An 18,671-nucleotide genomic window follows, 5' to 3' on the forward strand; every position below is an offset into this window, starting at 1 on the left:
GTGACTCCTGAGACAGACACCTACCTCAAGGAACAGCAGAGCAATCTGGCCAGCCACGTGCTGCAAACCCCACATTTCCTCAGACACCTCCTGACTTTCCTAGGACAGTGGTTTGCTTAATCCCTGAAATCCATACTAACGTCAGGGGGGCTATAAAAGCAGAAGTGACAGGTGGTTGAAGGCTTGTGCTCCTGCCTGACACCTGCCCCACATCCCTGGCACTTTGGGAACTCACCCTTCTGCTAAACAACCACCTTTTGGGGGGGTTTCACCCTGACACTGATCTTGCTGGGAAAGGATGCTGGGTTAACTCTTCCTGTTAAAAAAAGAACCTGGCACATGCCAGGCAAACAGATCCCCTAAAACCAGACTCCCAGCCCTACTAACTTCTTGTTGATGGTGGCTTTTTTGGTTCTCAACACTGGTATCTCCCCAATGCTGCTTCTACTCACTCCCTGTATGTCACACAGCAGACGCTGTTTAGGCTGAAACAACAAAACATCCCACAAAGTTTTCCCCCTTTTTAATATTCAGCTTCATTTAAATGTTGCATGCCCCTAAAACCTTCATAAGCAGCTTACTTTTAAACATGTCAGTGTTTAGCCACATAGGGTACTTTTCTGTCCTAAATCATCATCCATTTATCAGACTGATCTACATTACTAAATGCTGTTAAAACACATTATAAATACATTGCAATAATCCCCATGTAATAGCCACTGGCTTCCAGCACTGAATATACTGATATTTATATAAGCATTACACAATCAATGCCCCACAGTCTCCAGGTTGGGCTGGACTCAGTGTGGCAGCCTTCTGTTGTCATTACTCAAAAAGTACAGACAAGAGAAAACAGTTCACTTTAGCAGATAGTCTTATTCCCATCTCTCATAAAATAGCACTATTACAAAACAATCCAGCAAAATAATCCAACATTTAATTCATTAATGCAGAATAAGAGATGAGATTTGTTTTTCATCATCATTATTTGTAACTTTACAAGCATGCCCAGTGTTACACAAAAGGGCAACGTATCCCAAGTGAGCTGTAGTCAGAACTTGCACAACACTCCCATAAAAACAAATGAAACAACTTAAAACATGGAAATGAAATCCTGATTTTCAGAGTAAATATTTATGGTTCCATAAAAAATATTTTTATAAATGTGACTGGGGAGAGAATTGTCTTTAATGACACATCTAATTTCAAGAGTTTTTTAACTGCTAAACTCTATTTAAAATATCCTTGAAAACCTTTATTAGGGGGTCAAGATGGTTAATAATAAAAACTCAAACCCCAACTTCATGCTGGGGAAACTGGAGGTTGTTTAACCAAGTTAGGCTCTTGTATCATCAGTAGAAGTATGGTTGGTACCAACTAACCAACATTATGCTCTGAGGGAGGGACACTCTGCTGGCTCCATTTTCAAATGGGCACAGCAACTGAGATGAGTTACCAGATGTGAATGAGGGATGGAAACCTCTGTGCTTTCACAACTCTGCCCTTCCTCTGCCCTCATTCCTCCCCCCTCACACAGCAGGACAGCTGCAAACCCCTGAGCCGTGGGGTGAGACAGCGGATGGAAACCTTTGGAACCACACGTGTGGAAGGACACCTGCATCCCAAACACTGGCTGTGACTGCCCAGAACCACCACGCTCATGGATACCCCAAAAAGAACAACTCTGTCTAACCCTCCTAAGTCCACAGCTGTATGACAAAGGACCTGCTCAGGAAGCAAGTTAACTGCAGGGAAAGGAGCACATCCCTGGGAAACTCAAGGCTCCAGGGTGAGCTATTCACAGAGTTCTTGTCTCGAGCCAGGACTATTCTCCATACCTGCTTTACCAGCCAGAAAACCTGCTTTTGTCAGGGGACAGACTTTGCTGTTTTGCTGCTTCACAGAAGAGGAAAAGAAGACAGGCAAAAGCCTATTTTTTCTGGGAAAAGCGTGTTGAAAAACTTGTGGGAGCATTGAAAAAAATACCTACAGGGCAGGGCAGGGGGGGAGGAGGCTCGAGTTTTCTGTCATTCTGGCCGAGTTTTTTCTGTCAAGTATGAAGAGAAATATGTGTCATGTTTTCCATATCGAAATTTGAAGTGCTTGTCCTCATGCTAAATGCAGTTCTGGCCTGCAGTGCCAAAGATCTCCTGGTAATACTTACACACCCAGGGAATCACAGGAACAGTGCATTTAAAGGGATTGCAGACACAATATGAAAAAAGATAATACAGATTAGTACATTTAAGAATATGGAGTTTTTTTAGTGGCTACCCTGCAAACATCTGGAATACTCATTTGGAGCTGTCCTCAAGGAAACACCCCTCTCTGTGGTCTGAGAGCCTTAACAGCATGGCTCTTACAAACACACACTGAAGCACAGCTTAGGACTTACATGCTTTGCATAACACAGATTAATATCACAATTCAAGAAATACTGTGGTAGTGCATTGTGGTGCTTTATTAGTGTTAGACATGCAATATTTATTTAATGAACAAAAATTAAAATATTAAGATAACATTTTAATCAAATTAAAACTGAACTTGCAATAATGAAACAAAAATAAAGTTTTTCATGCATTCTAAGTTTATAGTTCTCATAAGTGCATATAGTTATGATTCTGTACCATTATTAAATGTAGACAAACTACCATTGATTGCACGAGACAAAATAAACCCTTAAGTCATAAGTAATGTTCGTATCTTTCACAGACTTGCTATAGAACCTGGATCTTCAGCTTTTTATAGTACATTGTAATACAGGACATCTGGAAGCTTCTAAGATGAACAGGGATGGCTCTACCACTTGTAACATACAGTGGTATAGAAACACAGAAATTATAAAAGATACAGCGAATGCCCACCGTGCTTTAGGAGACCTCCAAACCCTTCATAAACACATTAAAGTGCTACCTATTGCATAATAAGTACTTCCAGTGACTGTATCTACATTTTTAAGTTACAGATCCCTGAAAATAGGGTTTCCTACTGAAAGTGCTGACAGCCCCTTACATCCAGCACCCCAACACAGCAGCACCATAATCCTTCACCAAGTACTCCAGAGAGAGCAAGCTGGTCACCCTGCTTTAAACATCACCCCTGGGAAAGCCTCTCCCAAACCTACAGCAGCAATGGGGACAGAAAGAGCAGAAAGCATGAGCTTACTTTACACAGCTGATGTAGGACAACAATCTTTCTTTAAAGCTGGAAGTGTAAATAACCCTCCAGTGCAGCAGTAAACACATTAAGACAGCAGTTCTGCTTGTGTCAAGATGCACCCAGGAAAGGGCACCCTGGGCAGAAGGAAATGCAGACTAGGAGCTAATCATCGTGATTTTCATTAGGTCCCCAAATCATGAAACCTTCCTAAATGCAAGGCAACATTTTTCACAGCTGGAAAACTACAAATAGTTCTTGACACAGAGCCAACAGCAATAAATGTAGTTATGGATAATCTAGGGAGAGTGCTACATTCATTAGTAGGTGGAAAACCAAGCTAAATATAAAATACAGCAGCAAGAGGTAACATATACAAATATTAAACAACCTTCTTGAATGGCAAAAAGTTTAAATTTCTTGCTTACAACAATAAAGTATGGCCTTCATATTTGTCCTTTAAAGTAAGCAAAACACATGGCTATGAGCAGAGCTGTTTCAAAGGATAATTTCAAAGTACAGTGCCTGCATGGCTGAACTCCTCTGCTAATTTTTGAGAGAAAATATCAAAATAATATGGAGATGTTCAAAATTTTCATTCCTACATTTCAAAGGGCAAGAAAAGCTGACTATAAGTAGCAAGTTATTGTGGTTTTAAAATGAAGTGTAAGAAAGTTTACAATTTTATTCTACGGGAGAAACAGAACTTTCTTTGCTTTCAACATATAAATTACTCTGTATGAAATGTTTTATTTTGAAAGCTGCATGATTCAAAAAACACATGTAGGGTGAAGATGCTTTTCAAAAATAACCTCAAAATATAGAAACTAAACAGAAAATGTGTATGTAATCTTTCAAGAATTGCTCCAAAAGCAGCCTCTATCTTCACCTAAAAGAACTCCACAAAAATATTTTCATAGTTCTAAATGTCTCATTCTGCCTCCCTAAATAACTTTACCTTTTCCTAAACTGCATTTGTCGTTCTCCCCTCTTTCTGTTAGAAACAAAAGGTGCTTTTATTCAACATACAGATCAGATAAAGACTAGATAGTACATTCAAAGCTTCACTAAATTTCTTCACTAATGCACAAAAATTGATCTCTTCGCTACCTTTAATCTGCTTATCGTTCTTGGTATGCAAATATGTCAAATGATCTGCTTTTAGTCAATTATGCAGTTTGACATTCTACATTTACATTCTAAAAGAAGTGATTTCAGAGGTGCTAAATATAGTAGAGTTTCATTTTAATAATTATAAGTTGGCTTGCATGTGAAAAGTCATTGGAGCACATTCTCTGCTTAGTTTACTTGTTAATCCCCACTGGTGTGTCTGATTTAAGCAGTGTAGATACTAGAGATGGTCTCATACCACTTAGCTGAAAAGGACTGTGGAATTCCAAACAATTGCACAACGCTTCCCCATTAACATGAGAAAACCACTGGCTTGGGCCAAGCATTTGAAAATGTTTGAGAGTTTTTATGGAAATACTGAGTAACCAAAATACATCTTGGTGTAATTAGGAAATGAAAATCTAATTGAGTGCAAAACCTAACTTCCAACAGCAAATGTACCATAACCCAGCACAGAACCTTTGGCACTTGGAGTACATTACAACAAATTTACAGTCATTTGGATCTTCAGTGGGTCAAAAAGAACATTCATGTGGTTTATTGAGGTACTGAGCTTGATAAATCCTCAGGCTGACAAAGGGAAAGTGCCTGATGTGTGAGCAGGTCCCTGCTCCACCACATCTGAGTGCAGAGCTCTGCATTTGGGCAGGGCTGGGAACAACAGGCTGCACAGACTTCAGGGACAGCACTAGGGGCACGGGAGGGAGCTGCTAAATAAAAGAAGAAAATAAAGGAGAAAAAGCCCAAAACAGGTAAATGAAATCTGAGAACATTTGTACAAAGAACCTTTTTTTCCTAACAGGAATAATTCTGTGCTGCCATACAATACTAGCGGTGTCAAAGGCATTCAGATACAACTTTTTCACTTATGATTATTCAAGATATTACCAATTTTTGCAGTTTGAAAAATGAAAGTATATATAAGTCTTTTACAACAACAACAAAAAATTGGAATTTAATTTCAAGCTTTTTTGCCACCTCATCAACAACCATTTCATGGTGCTGTAAGAAAATAAAAAACAGATCGAGTAAAGAAAAAGAAAAGGAAAAGACAGTTTTCTTAAACCCAGATCTTCTTTGTTAATATTATCTTACTGTTTCACAGCAACAGACAATCCAACTGAGATTCTTATTAAGGAAATTAAAATTAAAATCTCCTTCTGATAATATTTTGAGGATTCTTCTCCTACATTTCCCCATTACACGTACATCACTATATTTTGCCAATTCATTGAATAACAGATACCATTTTCATATGTCATTCCATAAACAATTATTAAATGATCAGAAAGATATTTACTACATTCTTCTTTCATTTGCCTCAATGAAAACTGACTTTTGGAACTATTTACATGGATACAGATATTTTAATGAAGTCTAAGTACTCTATATGTGTTTAAGCAACATGGCCTATTTCTAAAGGCATATACTTCGTTGTCATAAGATTTAAAAAGTTAAGACATATATCATGTAAAACTCAACTTTACATTGAGTCAGTTCTACATTTTTTGAATTATCGTGTCTATTTAAGTCAGCCTCTCCATTTCTGCTACATTTTCATTGCAGTAGACTTTGACTGAACAAAAGTATTCGTATTTTTATTCCATACTTCTCTCCAGTCCTACCTCTGACTCTATTAACACTGTTCAAAGGACTTTAACACATAAAAAGGCATGCAGTAACTTCATACAAAAAGATCCTCAAAACAACCTTATGTCATGAGCTCACCACCACAGTTCACTCATTATACACAAAATTCAGCATTTATGTGTAAAATAACTGGCTCCAGCATATGCCATTCCAGAAGTGGCACGGGTTCTTTTACACTGTTATAGAAAAAGCACATTGTATAGAATACAGCATTTACTCTGCAAAGATTGTGCATCACTGTTAGCCTCTACACTCCACTGCAATGAACCACACTTAGCTTTAGTAGAATACTACTACACTGGCCTGGAAACAGTGGTCTTGGTGGCATGCTGTAATAAAAGAATAGATACACTTGCCTAATACCAATAATCATCCAAGAAAACACCCATAACAGCACAGGCTTCCCAGCTGAAACTGCCACTTGGGGAACACTATGTATATAAACTCCATGGACATATTTAATGTGTATTATTAACTCTATTTTAAGTATTCTGTACCTAAAGGTGTTTTCAAAAAGAAAAAAAAAAGTTCCTCAGGTAATTTAACAGAGTATAACTTTTGGCAGACCCTGCTAGTGTTTGGAGTAAAAAAAGCAAAAGAAAAACCCCACGCCACTGTCCCTTCTCCCTGGAAGGCCAATTCCTGGAATTCCTTTGGAGAAAAGGAATGAAGAGAAGTCAAAATCTCGAAGTGTGATTTCCTTGCACTAAAGCATTCAGCAGGCAGTACCAGCAAGTCCCGCCGCCTCAGCTTTTGGAGAATTTCCCAGCTTTCCGAGAAGGTTCGTATGGCACTCGCAGGATACTGGGGGTTTCCTCCATCACTCGGACCAGGAGATTGTCAATGTAGTCCTCGAGCTCACGGATATGAGTGTCCTTCTTCTTCAGCTGCTCTTTATGTTTCACCAGCTCCTGCAGAACCTCCTCGTAGGTGAGGTTCCGGTATCCAGCAGTGGCGTCGAAAGGGTTTCCTTCCTGCAGGCAAGGTTAGAAAAAACCATCAGATTTTATTAAATAGGTCAGCAAATTGAGGGGTTATTGCTTTTCATACATTTCTCATGTGCATCTCTAGACAGAAGCAGCTCCTTTCGGACAACACACCTCCATTTCTCCAGATCTTTTCCCTGCCATACCCCCCTGGAGCAGACACCAGGGACAAGCTGCACAGCTCGATGGATGATTCCCACACTGTCAGCTCAGAGAGAAATATTCTTCTCAGTGAGGTGTACACACAGTTAATGACCATATGAGCAGCAACCACAAGAATGGCAGGTCCATTTTGGGAAACCAACTCTGTGGTAACCTTTATTACTGAAGAGCAAGAGAAGAGCCCTGAGAATTCAAGTCCTGCTGTAACTTCCCCGAGTTCTTGCTTTCAGAGCACATCACAGCAAAGCACTTACTCAGCTCTCAATGCCATCAGCCCTCATCTGTCTTTCATATTCTATTTTTAGTCATCAGTGGTTCTCCAGGCCTTGGCTTCTGAATCACATAATAAAACTTCCAATTTTAAATTTCAGGTGAAGGTAAAAGGCTGCATCTTATTTTCACCTGAGCACTGAAACCAGAAATGTGTGCTTATAAAAGACCTTGCTTGCCATAAAGCAGGAGGGGCCCAGAATTAAGCAGCAGGGAACATTATTTCTGTAATGATTTCTGATGACTCAGTAAGTGCAGGTATTAGCAGAGATGGACAAGTTAGTCCTCTTAACAAAGGGCAACGTGATCCAAACCACTACAAACTTGAATGTCTTATTCTGTGTCAAGAATTAGCTGTGACCTTAAGTAACCAGACAACGAACAATTTTGAAACGAGGAACTGAAAAGAGATTGTGAGAGCTGGTTTACAGAAGTATTAGCACTGCCAGACATGCTAAGCAGCAAGTTTTGTCTCATCCAGAAATGGAAATATTTAGAAGAGATGGAACCTAAAAAGCCCTGCAGCTCTAACAGGGCAGAAGAACAGAAGACAGTTTTTATTTACAGTAGAAGCATTCAAAAATATGAAGCTTGCACAGCTAAGAAGCACAGTGCACAGTAAGTCATATCCATTCCTTTTCCATGCTCCACTCCCTTTCCTTCCATACAGCTCCATATTTGCACACTGGCATATGTCAAACCATTAAAACACGCAGATGGCCAAAGTTTTCAAATACACCCAATTAAAAGTGATGGTGCCCTGCAAACAGGCTGAAGTGCAACAGATCAGCCCCTCTCCATCAATTATATTCCAGCAGCAGTTCTCAAAAATATGTGCTTCTAAGGGTTGCTCCCTCCATTTAATTCATATCATGTTTATGTACGTGTATTCAGTATTTCAAACTCACCAAGTTACAGGACTGCAAGTAATCAGTAACTCTCACTTTATTAAAATTGTTAACCTGATGAAATTTATAAATTCGGTAGGAACTGACTTCCAACAAGTATAGAAGAGAAAATCACCTTGTGGCCATATTTTTAACAGATTTTCTTCTACAAGAAGGAAGCAGAATTTTCTCCTTAGGTTACTAAATTTTTGTACACATTGGAAAAGATATCATTAACACCTACATGTCTGAAGTACAAAGTCTGCCTAATTTTTTGATTTGGCAAAGGAGCAGGAATTAAGATGCAATGATGTCTAGTTATTCTATCAAGTTTACTTGAAAAGTTTGTGTAATACATATGTCTTTAACATGTTGTATCATATCCATGTTCCGTGCTCATCTTTTGGGGAGAATAACTTATCACATTAATTATGCAAGAAAATTCTATTTAAAGTACAGTAGTACTTAGAAATAAATAATTGTTCAAATTAGGAAGGTTTTAAACATTCACTTTGAGCCAAGAGATGATATTTAAACATATAAGGAACACCTATGTCCTTACAAAAAACCAATTTTAATGCAAAACATTAATCTTATAATGAATTATTAAGAAAAAAAAGGATTCTAAAGAACAAGATATGCAAGTTATTGTCTCATCTACAAAGTGCTATTGGGGTACACACTGCCAGGTAGAGGAAATGGTATTAGATAAAATGAAGGCCAGGCAATCTCTGATCATCTCGTCATTGTTCTAATGAGGAATTCTGCTCTGGGAATATCATCTAAGCTACTTTCACATCTTTTGTCCTACTTACTTCATCTTCCTTTCAGTTCTTAATTAGGCCTTAAAGAGCTCACGCTGCCCTTTCAACTGGCTACTGCTCCCATTTAAACACTGCTTTCACAGACAGGTGTTGGCATCAGAGTGGAAGGCATACAAACATAATTACTAAATAATATGCACAAGGAAGAAAAATAATAACTTGGTGAGGGCTATTACTGCAGAATCTAATAATAAATGACTTCAAACACCTTAGAAAGCAATCTTGAATATTTAAAAAAAATCAAATGGTTTCATTCAAAACTATGGTTGAGATATAATTTCTTCCCCACCTCATTTGTATTTTGTATTAAATGAGCGCCACCTCATAATCCTGCAACTGACATTTAGGATAGCTGGTATTCCAAAGGAAAAATCATCAAGGATTTCTTTTATCACCTTTAAATCCTTTAAATAAAACAATTCACATCTTATTTCTTAAAAGAATTAAACTGATGCTTTTACCAGCAATAAATTACATGATTTGCAGTCGTACATTTGCAAGCACACAGAAACTGTAATTATGGTTACTTTACAGACAATGGCTGCTAAGTTAAATCAATTTTTTTGATGTCGCTTTTTGTCAGAGATTAAGTAACTGCCTGGTAGAATTCAGTTTACTATCTGATCAAAGGCAGCCTTCAAATGCTCTGACATCTCCCACCAGTAACTCACATTATAAAAACTTGGGCATTTACAATAACATCAATTGTTATGACAAATCATTTACATAAACCAGCGAAAAACAAACAGTACAAAGCCATATTTGCTTGTGAACCTTGTTTTCTATATATTTTAAAGATTGAAAACAAACGCACTTATAAAGATTTCATCTATTCAGAGAACAAACCCTAGTAAGACCACATTTTCCTTCAAACAAAGACACTGCCTATGCCTTTTTTTTTGTCTTTTCTTCATACACAATTTATTCTTGGTACTTTGAGAGCGAAGAGCATTTGGAATAATATCTTTTAGTATTTCTATTTTTTAGTGCTTTATGAGAGGCTGTTCACGTATTATGTGTATTATTAGTCCTATCATATATCAGTTCATTATTTCCATTTTGATTTGCCATCTACAGACTGTCCTCAAGTCTCTGATCAAAGTGACAGTAAATTCCTGTTTGGTCAATTAACACACCACTGCCTAATGCAGAGTTCCTCACCTGACCATTACTTCTCTAGATTAGTCACCTAAAATACCCCCAAAGAAACAGTTTGGTTCTTGTTTTTCCTACTTTTTGTGCAAAGATCTAAATTTTTCCTTCCTCATCATCACATCACAGGTACACTGTGTATTGAGTGTAAAATTCTTCTTTATTCCCAAATTTCCATTAAGCCTGTGATTTTCTAATTAGATTTTCTAGGTATGTCAAAAGAGAAAGAAGAAAACCCCAACATTTCTTTATAGGAGGTTAAAAAAGAATATAAAGTTATATTGTGTCAAGCACCAATTAGTTGGCATTTACTGATGCCTTTCCATAACATTCATAACTCACCGATTTTTTCCTGAGATCCTCAATGCCAGAAGGATTTACATGAAAACTGTGGGGAAAAAAGCCCAAAACAAACAAATATTAGTAGTGCACACTTATTTGACCAAAAAAACACAGTACTGAATTAGGTATATAGCTACAAAATATTTAATATGATTTATGCTTTTGATTTTTGAACTCAGGAAGAGAAAATATTCAAAATGAAAGGGAATTTTAATATATTCCTTGTTCAAAATTTTTTGTATTTTTCAAATTCTTTTTGTCATAAAATCTGAATAAATAATTAAGAAATGCAAGAAAGGCTATTAGGGATTGGGCTTCCCTGTCTCTCTTCTCTTATATCTAGACTCGGCTTAAGGTTCTAAGCAAAAAGTGATACTTTAAATGAAACATCCCAGAAGCAGGTCCCTGGGATGAGAGTGTTGAAAAACAACCACCAAACCCTGCAGACTAACATGTATTCCCAGCTTTCATGGCAGCTCCTAGAGGAGAAAGGTCCTGTGGAAATTCCAGTGAGATCACCAGCTTAACTCAGAGCTGAAAAGCAACCTTCTGTCAGCAACACCTAAAACTGAGTAAATAATCAATCATTTTTATTCTACATATCCAAAAAGCAAAGCTATTTCCTGAGGTTGTTGATACTGATGAAAGCAGCCACTGTCTAAGCATCAGGGTTAAGAAGCTGTCCTCTGGTCTCTCAGGTTGGTGTCATTATTAGCAAGTATCTTCAAAAATGAGTGTTGCTATGTTCTGATGGACTTGCTGCAGCAAATTTGGACAGAAAACATGCTCTGAAAGTGTGTTCAAAATTTGGATATGGCTCACAAATACTATTAAGTTGGTAGCAACAGAGCAGACATCATTCTTTCACCTCACGGAATCTACTGTTTCGTTAGACTGCATGTACTGGCTGTGAGGGTGATATTTATTGACTGAGAGTGACAAAAATATGTCCAGATTTTTTAAAAATAAATTTTAAAGACAGGTTAAAGTACAGAACATGAATTTTGTGACTGCTCATCACTCTTTGTTATCTGTATTTATAAGCCATATATTTCACGGTGTAAAAGCCGAAGGGACAAAAATTTACAAACTGAAACGATGTAAAATATAAAACACGATTTTTTTTTTCTGCAAAGAATTTTTGTTTATATTATGAGTTCTTTTTTTTTTTTTTTTTTACATTTCTTTTATTCTGTACAATAATTTTCATTTCCAAAGCAGGCAGTCTTTTGCTCACACAGAAATCCCGTGAACCATCTGCTGGGCTGAGGGATCAGACAGGGACTGGATTACAAGAACAGTCGCAACCAGAAATCAAGAGGTGTCTGACGAGTCAAGTTGTGGCTAATTCCCATTGTACCTGTTTGTACCAGTGCTCCCCAGCAGTCTGCCTCGTTTGCTGGAGCCCAGTTGTGACTGAGGGGCCTCTTTCCCGGGGCATTGTCTCAAGCCCAAAGGCAGGACCCTCCCTCCCAGCCCTCCTTTCAGCCCCTCACCGACGTGTCAAACCCGGGATGAACTCCCTCCATTGAGGGTTGCCTTCCCTGATCCCAGCACAAAGCACTGGGTGAGCTGAACTGCACTGAATTAGCCTGCTGAAAACCAAGAATGTCTCTATTTAACCAAGGGTGGCGTTAATTTGGGACATCTTTCTTTGGGGACTGTTTCCTCATGTTAGACAAGATATACAATAATACAGCCTGACTGCTCAACTGAGTGACTTTCTGAAAGGTCAAAAAAGCAAGAGCTTTCACTGCCTTGAATGACTTTATAGTTTCTGTGAAATAAGTCCTAGGACTCTTTTGCATAGCAGCAGCTTAAAAGGAAAGCATTGGTTCTGATTATGAAAAGGTACTGTTTGAAAATTACAAATATAAATCACTGGCAATATGGACTACATTTTTTTTTAAGCAGTAAAAAACCTGCAATCATTTCTGTAACATTGTGGACATCACAACTGCAGTTCCAAGAGAGCACATCTGCGTATTTTACATGAAGAAATTTGAATACGCTTGCAAAAAATGAAAAACTATTAAAATATTCCCCAATAAAACCCCCAAACCCCATGAACACTCTTACTCATATTTTTAAAGAGATATGTGGAAAATATAACGCTTCTCAAGGAAGAAACAGGTGCTGAGATTGCACAGAACATTTTTTTAAGCCAAAGTGTCTGTTCAGTAAGGTGGGAGCTCGTTGGCCCCGCTGAGCCCTGCGGGGTTTCCTGCCAGTGCTCCCTGCCCGAGGTGAGTGTGAGCAGATGCAGACTCCCACCACTGCACCCATATTTCACTGTCCCCACAAAAGAAATCACTGTAAAATTACGAATGCATTTAAGTTGGGGGAGTTGTCTGCTTGGTGCACTGAAATTAATGAGAGCGTCTATTTTTTAATTTAGATTTCATCATAATAATACACCCCTGAAGTTACCATTCTCACTTGATTACTGGCAATAATTACAGAAAACATGCCTCAAGGACTACAGCCCACATGCTGTACAACCATCACAAGCCTCCTTCAAGCAGCCATTATCTTAACTTCCTAAGAGCATTCTGAAATCACTGATCTAAGCAATTATAAAAAACAACGTCGGGTTTTCCTGTGTTACAGTCCTAGTTCATAGTGATAGTACCAGTTATAGTCCCATTCCTCTTTTTTTCCCCAGGGGTTGATAAACTGGTGGGGAACTTCTGCTATGGAAGAAGTTCATATGTTCACAGCTTGGGAAAAAGTATCTTTTTGGTTTTTGGGGGGTTCTTTTGAGTGCAGCTTACTGTGAACGGGGATTGTAAAAATCTAGCATTGAGGGATTCTGTCATTATTTTTTCTCGAATATGCCCAAACTAAATTTGCTCAGTTTACAAGTAAAATACTGTTTCTTTCCCAAGAAATAGCCTTTCTGCCAACTCACTCTGAGAACTGCAGTCAGCCTGGGTTTCCCTGGCTCATCACCTGTAACCCTGCGTGTGACTCCAGGTGTTGGTACATCCAACACCTCCTCCCTGGACATACCTTCCAACCCACACACACTGACTAAACTACTCCTCTTCCTGCTCCCTGAATAGAGATCATCCACCTTCTTGCTCCTGTAGCCTTCAAGGAATCAAGTGATTTTCCACCCTTCCACCTGCCCAGACACAGCACTGAACTGCCCCTCTCACCCCGGGGGAGTCTCACGTGCCCCAAGGTGATGGCCCAGGCCCCTGAACCATTTCTAACACAATAAACTTCCACACACTTGGATCACCCTCGAGATGACCAGAAACTACTAAAAGGGATGTAAATCCCACGGGCACAGATTAAACATCAGCTCCAGTGGGATCATGGAAGTGACAGTGACCAAGCAAGACACCCAACTTCTACACTGGCCTTACCCCACTACAGGTAGGACAGACTTCTCCAGTCTAGCACAGCAATTAGTCCCATCTCACTCATCTGGGAAATCCATTAATTTCCTTAGCAGTTATTTTATAACACATATTTTTACCAGATTAAATCATATCCATTATTTTATTGCTTTGGACATAACTTTTTCTTTACATTTTTTCCCCGAATAGTAAAGTTTGTTTGAATCTCTAGGGTTTTATTAGCTTGGATGTCAATGTTAGCTCATCTGAGATGAGAACCCTTTCCTATCACCATGCTCCTGAGGGGTGAAAACAATGAGAAATAAAAACAGTATAAGCTAATAATGGAGAGAGACATACTGCAGTGCTGATTCTGCACAGTGTTTTGGATTACTCTTCCATAATCATAGCAAGCATATTGTTTTATACTTTATTGCTATTTTCCCTATTTAAATACATTTCATTAGAATTACATGAAACTTTACTTTTTTTTTTAGTAACACCTATTTTTAATGGTAGTTAAATACTCACACTGCCTGTTGATAATTTATGGTTTGTATAGAAACTAAACTCAGTGGAGCTGAGTTTGGGATGTATCACAAGTTCAGGTTTACGAGTGCAGCTTGTAATTTTGTCTTTTGAAGTTTAATGGTAGTTAAAAATTCAAACATTAGGTCTAGTGGCTGCTTAAATATTTAGCTTCTGAATGCCTGGAGATTAAAACAATCTTTATGAAATCTTTCCTATAACTGATTCAAACACTTTAGTGCCTGAACCATTTACTCTGACAACATAATGAATGGGAATCAGACTCCTAAATTATGCTCCATGGAAAGTGTATTTTCTTAAGGAGCAAAAGCTTTTTACTTATCTTTTGCTATTCCTATTAGTTATGTGATCGTTGCACTGTATACTATTAGAAATTAAAATTAGGATATTTACATTAATCATCACTATTCAAAGTATTGAAATCTATGTTAATATTCTGTAAAACACCCATAACACCAATAAGCTCAGGTTTCAGGTTTTTTCCTTTAATATGGAATGTCTGCACACAGGTAATTAACAAAGCTCTACCATATTCATTTTCCATTAGAGTTGAAATATGTTCCAATTCCTACTTCTTGGTCTTTGGACTGATTCTTAACTACAGTGCCTATGTATTCTTCTTTGGATTCTCACAACATATATCAAACTCTTAAATTATTAGGATGCCATTTAAGTTATTACCAATGCACTAAAAAAAAAAAAACAAACCAAAAGAAACGAATAAAATCAGCTACAGTTAATGAAATTCAGAAACTTAGCCTTCCACAGAATATTGTTGGCCTGCTGTGCCTGGCACTGCAGACCTCACTTTATATTCTGAGATGGAATGACTGTCATGTCTGGCAGCCAAGTAAGTACAGAATAAGCATATTACCACTTACTTTGCAATTAGATTCTGGGGAACATCACTTAACATACTGCACTCCATAAATTGTTCTGCTGTCAAGCCACCTTCCATGGCCTTTTGGAGCTGGTGTCCAGAGGAGCACAAGAAGAGTGTCAGCTTTTGTTGCTATCACTCCATTTTCTTAATATTCCTATAAAGCCTAATGCCAAGAGTGGAGAAAACAGACCAAAAAACCTGAACTCTGCTTACTTTTCTTGCAAATCATTTGTTTTCAAGCTACATATTCTTTTCTTTCCACAGACTCCTTTGGAAATGGTCTGTTCAGGAGCACACTGCTGCCCTTCAAAGGGGGCAGAAGGTTCCACGAGATGAAGAAGTTCCATGAGATAAAGAAGTTTGCTCTCAGAACACAAGGCTCCATCCTGGCCCTGAACAACGTGTCCTTCAGGGTTTTCTCTTGGGGCTCACGTGTATTTCAAATTTAGTGCAGCAAAACCACAGTGCAACTACATAGAAGCACAAAAACTTGCAGTTAAATCAACTTGAAGAATTTAACAAAATTTTGCCTTCGTTCTGAAAACACACATGAACTGGATCCACAACAGGCTGGTGACCAAATCTGAGCTGTGTGGCACTGCTGCCTGCATGAGCCCTACCAGAATGCTGGACTTCTCCTGCCAAAATACAAGTAGTATTTTAAAACAATAACACTTGCACTTGCACACTGCTGGACACACATTACTAGTGCAAATTCATTTGTTATTCAGGACTCACAAGACATTCTAAAATTAAAAGTGATCTCGTAAAGTGTACTCAGCTGACTTATAATTACAGTGTCAGGAAACAAGCAACAACAGTTTTACATTAAAAGTTATTATTTTTAAATATATAAACATTCTTTCTTTTACGAAGCAGTTGTGCTATGGTTAAAAAAGCTAATGAAATTTTATTCTCTAGAGACCACTAAAGAACTGTCATACTAAAAGTTGTGCCAGCATCTTCACTAGAACACCCTATTATTGGAGATCTGTAAGTCAACCAAAAAAAAACCAACCCAAAAAACCAAATAACCCTAAAGTAAAATTTTATACTGAAACTTCCAGAACCATTTTTAAATTATTAAAAAAATAGAACTAATTTTTAGCTCTTATAATGAAACAGAAAAAAAAAATTGTTCATCATCGCTACACTTATTAATAAACTGAGTATAACTATTAGATTATTCTTTTGTAAAATAAGAACAGGCCGTGCATTTTCCCTTGGGAAAGATAATGTGCCTCATGTGTGCTCTCAAAAAAGATTTCATATGCCTTAATGTGCACCAACAGACAGTGAAAGCTTGAAAAAATCTCGTCATGCAGCCAGCAGGATCAACTTCCCTATGAGTATTCCCAAAACAGTCAGCTAATTAGGAGAGATTTCTGATGAAGACTCTGAAAAGTCAAGATTAATACTAAGTACTTCTACAATATCTCTGCAAGAATTGATTGCTCCAACCCCCCTTAGTAATGCCCCAAATGCTGTGCCCATTGCTTTGTAGGAGTTCTGCAAAAGATTTCATTATTCTCTCATCACATGCAGTGATCTTTCTAAACCAGATGGTAACAGACCTGGCAGGACAGACCAAGGATCCCTGCACGGCTTCTGTTTGCTTTGTAATATCCCTTTACCTCTCATGAACGAGCAAGGTATTTCTTTTGTTGAAATAATACTCTACTGACAGCTCTACTATGCTGAATTAACAAATATTAACAGTCTACACTACAGTTAAAGCACTGGCATAGTCCATCAATATTTTACCTTGACTAGAGATCACACTGACTGAAATCTAGTCAAACTTCCACAGAGAACTGAAAAAAATACATTCATTTCAAGAAAAGCAATGCAGAAGTGCATTGTTCTTAAAATAAGACATGCTAACACTGACAGAGGAAACAAAATTCTGAAAATAGCATAATTCACCTGATGCCGTTTTCTGACCAACAGAGACATAAATATGCCAAAATGTCAGAACAGACTTTATTACTCCAGCAAGCACAGTAATAAACTCGTGAGAGAAGAACATTTCCCAAAAAGGCATGTGAAAATTAGAAATAGTGAACTGTACTGTACACTGGATGATCTATTTGGCAAATAAATATACAGCCATTACAACCCTTTGCTCTGATCAGGCAACTTTTGGGGGTCATTCCAATGGAGCTGTGGCCAGTAACCATATAGGACTGAAACCATTTAACAGTCACTTCTCTTTGCTGATGTTGGAGTTATTGCACTAATACCTGACCTGCAGTGTGGTTTAAGGGAACAGGTTTTACTTTACAGTTGCCCAGGGACAGGCACCTGCTCTACTAATTCAGCTCAAGCAGTGACCCAGGCAGGGGAACACCACGGTTTGGCAAAGCTTCTGGGGCTGGCTGACCACCACACACAAAATGTGAATGTTGGTGGAAATGGAGCAGACATCAGCTGTTCTTTAAACTCAACAGGATCCCAATACACTGCTCTTACCAAGAGCTTCGTGTTTTCATGGCACCTCATTTGTTTTTTACCCAATCTAATAATGAACTTGTCCCAGTGCAGCGACATTGCTGATTTCAAATATTCCTCCACAGGGAAGAATGAAACTGTCTGGAACAGGTGCCACGGGAGAGACAGGCAGCTCCAACAGCCACATGTGAGGAGAGCACAAGGCTGAAGAAAATAACCACATTCAGAAATGACAAAGCAGAAAGAGTTTAAGGATTGGGTTGCTGGTTTTTTTCTTTTTGAGCCGCAAATTTTAAAAAACGCTCAAGCAGTAAGAGAACACAGAAAAAATAATTAAGTAGTGTGTTTATAATTTATGCTCCAATTGATCAGTGACTGTTCTAAACATGAGCATGGTTCATAATTGTTACAGTGAATCCCAGTAAGACACAGGTTTCTTTCTCCTCCACTATCCCATCTTCCACACTGGTTAGAATGTAACATCCTACTGTCAGAACTTGAGATAAACTGTAATTGGTATGTAGGCACAAGCTTTATCTTCTTTTCTCTGAAGTTTAACAGAAGTCATATTTTAGAAGCGGTTTTTTTAATGCTTCTCCCTATATGTGCATACATATATATGTATATACAGACACACACTTACCTTGTCTGTATATGTGTATGTATTTTATATACATAATTATATATAACATTATATACAGTGTTTAGTAGAAAGCCTCCCAAACACTTATCAATCCAGTTTCCCAGATCTGGAATTGGATCAGACGAGTAACAACCTGTCAGCTTTAAATATTGGCCTGTTTGTCTCCCTGTGTCCAGTGCCTAAGATCTCATTAATTACCTAAACTCTCTTTCTGTAGGTCTTGTTAATTACCCGTCTC

At 38.1% G+C, this 18,671-nt stretch overlaps 1 protein-coding gene across 1 annotated transcript in view; it reads right to left on the reverse strand.

Annotated features, from left to right (window-relative positions):
• Positions 1-2,443: 2,443 nt before the first annotated feature.
• The window catches only part of RAB11FIP2 (RAB11 family interacting protein 2), a 33,478-nt gene continuing 17,250 nt past the window's right edge, over positions 2,444-18,671 (reverse strand). The window contains exons 4-5 of the mRNA XM_032695039.1: positions 10,561-10,606; positions 2,444-6,911 (exon numbers count right to left, since the gene is read on the reverse strand). Coding sequence (XP_032550930.1) covers positions 6,684-6,911; positions 10,561-10,606 — 274 coding nt within the window. The 3' untranslated portion in view covers positions 2,444-6,683. The remainder of the gene's footprint in view (positions 6,912-10,560; positions 10,607-18,671) is intronic.

Source organism: Chiroxiphia lanceolata, chromosome 8 (genome assembly GCF_009829145.1).
Source record: "Chiroxiphia lanceolata isolate bChiLan1 chromosome 8, bChiLan1.pri, whole genome shotgun sequence".
In the NCBI taxonomy this organism is placed as follows: Eukaryota; Metazoa; Chordata; class Aves; order Passeriformes; family Pipridae; genus Chiroxiphia; species Chiroxiphia lanceolata.